Consider the following 5,000-nt stretch of genomic DNA (forward strand, 5'->3'; position numbering starts at 1 on the left):
AGAGACGACGTTAACAGCGTTTCACCCCAGTTACCACCATCAAAATATTGCAAGCGGAAGGCTCTTATACTGAAGAGGTGAATGTTGACAAAGAATACCACAATTCTGACGACGGAAGCTAAAGGTTGGGTCATTTAGACACCCACTGGACATCCGAGGGGTTTGTATAGAGGAGAAGAGAGGACTGGCCGTACTGAGTGAGTTAAAGTATGGTTTCATATTGACTCCCACGTCAGATGATACGGCCAACGGGATGGGGGTGGAATGTGGGGGTGGGGGGTTGGGTTGGAGGATGGGGGCGTGTGCGTGGACCTCTGTTACTGCAGTAACACCACGTTAGTAAGGGCACCGACGATGCCATGGGTGTCTGTGGTTCGAAAATCACACGTACGGCATTTTGAGTCCGGGTTCACTAAGGGTTAAATAGGATTCCTCCTTCTCTTCTTTGTAACAGTAATTTTACGAAGACTTTTATTTCTTTTGAACTCTTCTCCTCTTTTTTGTGTGTATTTTCTAATCGTGTTTAGATTTTACAGTATAGTAATTTGAACGTCTTGCGCTATTTTCCCAAAGCGTTCAAGATATAAATAGAGCTGTGCATGTCCTGTAAAGGTAGCTGTACCCGGCCTTATCAGGTAGCTGTGCATGTCCCTATCAGGTAGCTGTGCATGTCCCTATCAGGTAGCTGTGTATGTCCCTATCAGGTAGCTGTGCATGTCCCTAACAGGTAGCTGTGTATGTCCCTATCAGGTAGCTGTGCATGTCCCTAACAGGTAGCTGTGTATGTCCCTATCAGGTAGCTGTGCATGTCCCTATCAGGTAGCTGTGTATGTCCCTATCAGGTAGCTGTGCATGTGCCTATCAGGTAGCTGTGCATGTGCCTATCAAGTAGCTGTGTATGTCCTGTAAAGGTAGCTGTGTATGTCCCTATCAGGTAGCTGTGCATGTCCCTATCAGGTAGCTGTGCATGTGCCTATCAGGTAGCTGTGCATGGCCTTATCAGGTAGCTGTGCATGGCCTTGTCAGGTGCATGGCCTTATCAGGTAGCTGTGCATGGCCCTATGAGGTAGCTTTGCATGGCCTTATCAGGTAGCTGTGCATGGCCCTATGAGGTAGCTTTGCATGGCCTTGTCAGGTAGCTGTGCATGGCCTTATCAGGTAGCTGTGCATGGCCTTATCAGGTGCATGGCCTTATCAGGTAGCTGTGCATGGCCTTATCAGGTAGCTGTGCATGGCCTTGTCAGGTGCATGGCCTTATCAGGTAGCTGTGCATGGCCTTATCAGGTGCATGGCCTTATCAGGTAGCTGTGCATGGCCTTGTCAGGTGCATGGCCTTATCAGGTAGCTGTGCATGGTCTTATCAGGTAGCTGTGCATGGCCTTATCAGGTAGCTGTGCATGGCCCTATGAGGTAGCTTTGCATGGCCTTGTCAGGTGCATGGCCTTGTCAGGTAGCTGTGCATGGCCTTATCAGGTAGCTGTGCATGGCCTTGTCAGGTAGCTGTGCATGGCCTTGTCAGGTGCATGGGCTTATCAGGTAGCTGTGCATGGGCTTATCGGGTAGCTGTCCTTGACTTATCAGGTACATGTCCTTGACCTTATCAGGTAGCTGTGCATGGCCTTATCGGGTAGCTGTGCATGTGTTTATCCGAAATCTGTGCATAACCTTATAAGATACCTGTGCATGGCCTTATCAGAAAGCTGTGCATTGTCTTATCAGAAAGCTGTGCATGGCCTTATCACGTAGATGTGCATGGCCTTATCAGGTAGATGTGCATGGGCTTATCGAGTAGCTATCCTTGACCTTATCAGGTACATGTCCTTGACTTATCAGGTAGCTGTGCATGGCCTTATCAGGTAGATGAGCATTGTCTTATCAGATACTTGGTCAGAAAGCTGTGCAAAGGCTTCAGCTAAGCGTTCATCAGAGATCACGTTCAGGGACGACACTGGATTTGTTCGGTGACCTGAACTCAGCAACAGCCACCCATCAAGTGAGTCTTCACAGCGAGTGCGATCTTTTCAATGTCCCCGTCCTGTCCACCTTTCTTTCAACTCCGACTGGAGAGGCGAAGTGAATGAATTACTTTCCCCTGAATTCTTTTCCACCGAAGGAAACGCTAAAAATACATGTGCACACAGTGAGAAAGAAAGAAGCTTCTTTTCAGCAAAGAAAGAAGAGAAAGGCTAGCAGGAATCAACCACAGCAAACACATCGTTGAAAAGGAAAAAGAGAGAGAGAGGGGGGATAATAACGAAACCAAAAAGTAAGAACGCCCTTTTCTACTCCAGAGACTGCTGTTTGATTCTGAGAGCTTGCAAAGCTGCAGTATCTTAATGAATCAAGCTACAACGCTGACACCACTTTCAACTGTTCACGTTTAGCACGGGACAAGAAAAGCTCACATTTTGAGCAAAGCGGATTGTTTGGAATGTTCCACGCCTCAACTGGGCGAGGGAAGGCAATGGCATCAACTGGATTGAAAAAAAAAATGGCCGTGAGAACTGCGAGGGTGTCCTTCTGAGCCACCGTGGAAGACGGGTAAAACGAGGTGGGGGTGGGGTTGGGGGTGGTGTGGGGGGCTAGGGAGAGGGGGGGGGGGGTTAGAGCGAAAAGCATCTTTTATACAACACTGACGGAATTGAATCACACCAATCCCTTCAGCAACGCTCCTCTGTTAGCAGCACTGACGGAATCGTATCACACCACACCCAAAAACGAAGTATGGCTGCCTACATGGCGGGGTAAAAAAAACAAACGGTCATACACGTAAAAGTCCACTCATGTACAAACGAGTGAATCGTGGGAGGTACAGCCCACGGACGAAGAAGGAGAAGAAGAATCACACCAGTCCCTTCAGCAAGGCTCCTCTGTTCAGTTTCAATGTGGGCATGACGGGAGCCGATCCCTCAGCCGTTGGGGCCGGCGGCTTCTGGGAAGTTTCCAGCACAGGTGCGCTTTTGGGCTGCAGCAGACTGGAACAGACAGAAGGAACATTGCTTGATTAATTCTTTCCATACGAACGGCGAAAGAGACGACGTTAACAGCGTTTAACCCCAATTACCATCATCAAAATATTGTAAGCGGAAGGCTCTTATACTGAAGAGGTGAATGTTGACAAAGAATACCACAATTCTGACGACGGAAGCTAAAGGTTGGGTCATTCAGACACCCACTGGACATCCGAGGGGTCTGTGTAGATGAGAAGAGAAGACTGGCCGTACTGAGTGAGTTAAGGCGCGACTCAAGCCGTAAGACCAATCAATACTGGTCAACAATCAATATAGATTCATAGTCTCCACACACGTGGATAGCTCAGTGTTGAAAGCCTCGATCTGTCCTCTTTGCCTACATATTTGACCCAACCTTTAGTTGTGCACGTGCAGATTGTTTTCGTCTGAAACGTGATGGCACCGCAGGTAAATGCGAGCGATTGTTAAAATTGCAAACATGTCCAAAATCAGATGGACATAAAAAAAGAAAAGAGTTTTGCATTACATACCGAGACCCAACATTGATATCGCCGCGGCTTACACACACACACAAACACACACACACGCGCACACGCACGCACGCACGCACGCACGCATGCACTATACTATACAAAACTACACAACACTACACTACACTACACTACACTGCACTGCACTGCACTATACTCCACTCAATCCTACTACACTCCACTGCACTCCACTGCACTCCACTCCACTCCACTACAATGCACTCCAATCAACCCCACTACACTACACACTACACTGTACTACACTGCACTCCAATCAACCCCACTACACTACACACTACACTGTACTACACTGCACTCCAATCAACCCCACTACACTACACACTACACTGTACTACGGTGCACTCCAATCAACCCCACTACACTACACACTACACTGTACTACACTGCACTCCAATCAACCCTACTACACTACACACTACACTGTACTACACTGCACTCCAATCAACCCCACTACACTACACACTACACTGTACTACGGTGCACTCCAATCAACCCCACTACACTACACACTACACTGTACTACACTGCACTCCAATCAACCCCACTACACTACACACTACACTGTACTACACTGCACTCCAATCAACCCTACTACACTACACACTACACTGTACTACACTGCACTCAAATCAACCCTACTACACTACACACTACACTGTACTACACTGCACTCCAATCAACCCCACTACACTACACACTACACTGTACTACACTGCACTCCAATCAACCCCACTACACTACACACTACACTGTACTACACTGCACTCAAATCAACCCTACTACACTACACGCTACACTGTACTACACTGCACTCAAATCAACCCTACTACACTACACACTACACTGTACTACACTGCACTCCAATCAACCCCACTACACTACACACTACACTGTACTACACTGCACTCCAATCAACCCCACTACACTACACACTACACTGTACTACACTGCACTCCAATCAACCCCACTACACTACACACTACACTGTACTACACTGCACTCCACTCAACCCTACTACACCACACTACATTGCATTGCACTACACTACGCTATACTACACACAACCCTACTACACTACACTACACTCAACCCCACTACACTACACTGCACCACACCATCACCACACCACACCACACACCCACACAATACCACACCACACCACACCACACCACACCACACACCTACACCACCCCACCCCACATCACACCACACCCACACCACACCTACACCACCCACCCTACACCACCCCACCACACCCACACAACACCACCCCATCCCACCCCCCACACCACACCCACACCTACAACCCCCACCCCCCACACCACACCCACACCTAACTACACCACCCCACCCCACATCACACCACACCACACCTACACCACCCACACCTACACCACCCCACCCCACTACACCACACCACACCTACACCACCCACACCTACACCACCCCACCCCACATCACACCAGACCCACACCAC

General features: G+C 48.8%; 1 protein-coding gene and 1 long non-coding RNA gene across 2 annotated transcripts in view; one reads left to right on the forward strand and one right to left on the reverse strand.

Moving 5' to 3' along the window:
• Window positions 1-1,449: 1,449 nt before the first annotated feature.
• On the forward strand, window positions 1,450-2,245 carry LOC143298988 (uncharacterized). Its single transcript, XR_013057451.1, has 2 exons — window positions 1,450-1,581; window positions 1,857-2,245. It is a non-coding gene; the product is annotated as an uncharacterized LOC143298988 (long non-coding RNA).
• A 143-nt stretch (window positions 2,246-2,388) lies between these two features.
• LOC143298987 (uncharacterized) overlaps window positions 2,389-5,000 on the reverse strand; it is a 31,930-nt gene continuing 29,318 nt past the window's right edge. The window contains exon 15 of the mRNA XM_076612047.1: window positions 2,389-2,975. Coding sequence (XP_076468162.1) covers window positions 2,843-2,975 — 133 coding nt within the window. The 3' untranslated portion in view covers window positions 2,389-2,842. The remainder of the gene's footprint in view (window positions 2,976-5,000) is intronic.

Source organism: Babylonia areolata, chromosome 24 (genome assembly GCF_041734735.1).
Source record: "Babylonia areolata isolate BAREFJ2019XMU chromosome 24, ASM4173473v1, whole genome shotgun sequence".
Taxonomy (NCBI): domain Eukaryota; kingdom Metazoa; phylum Mollusca; class Gastropoda; order Neogastropoda; family Buccinidae; genus Babylonia; species Babylonia areolata.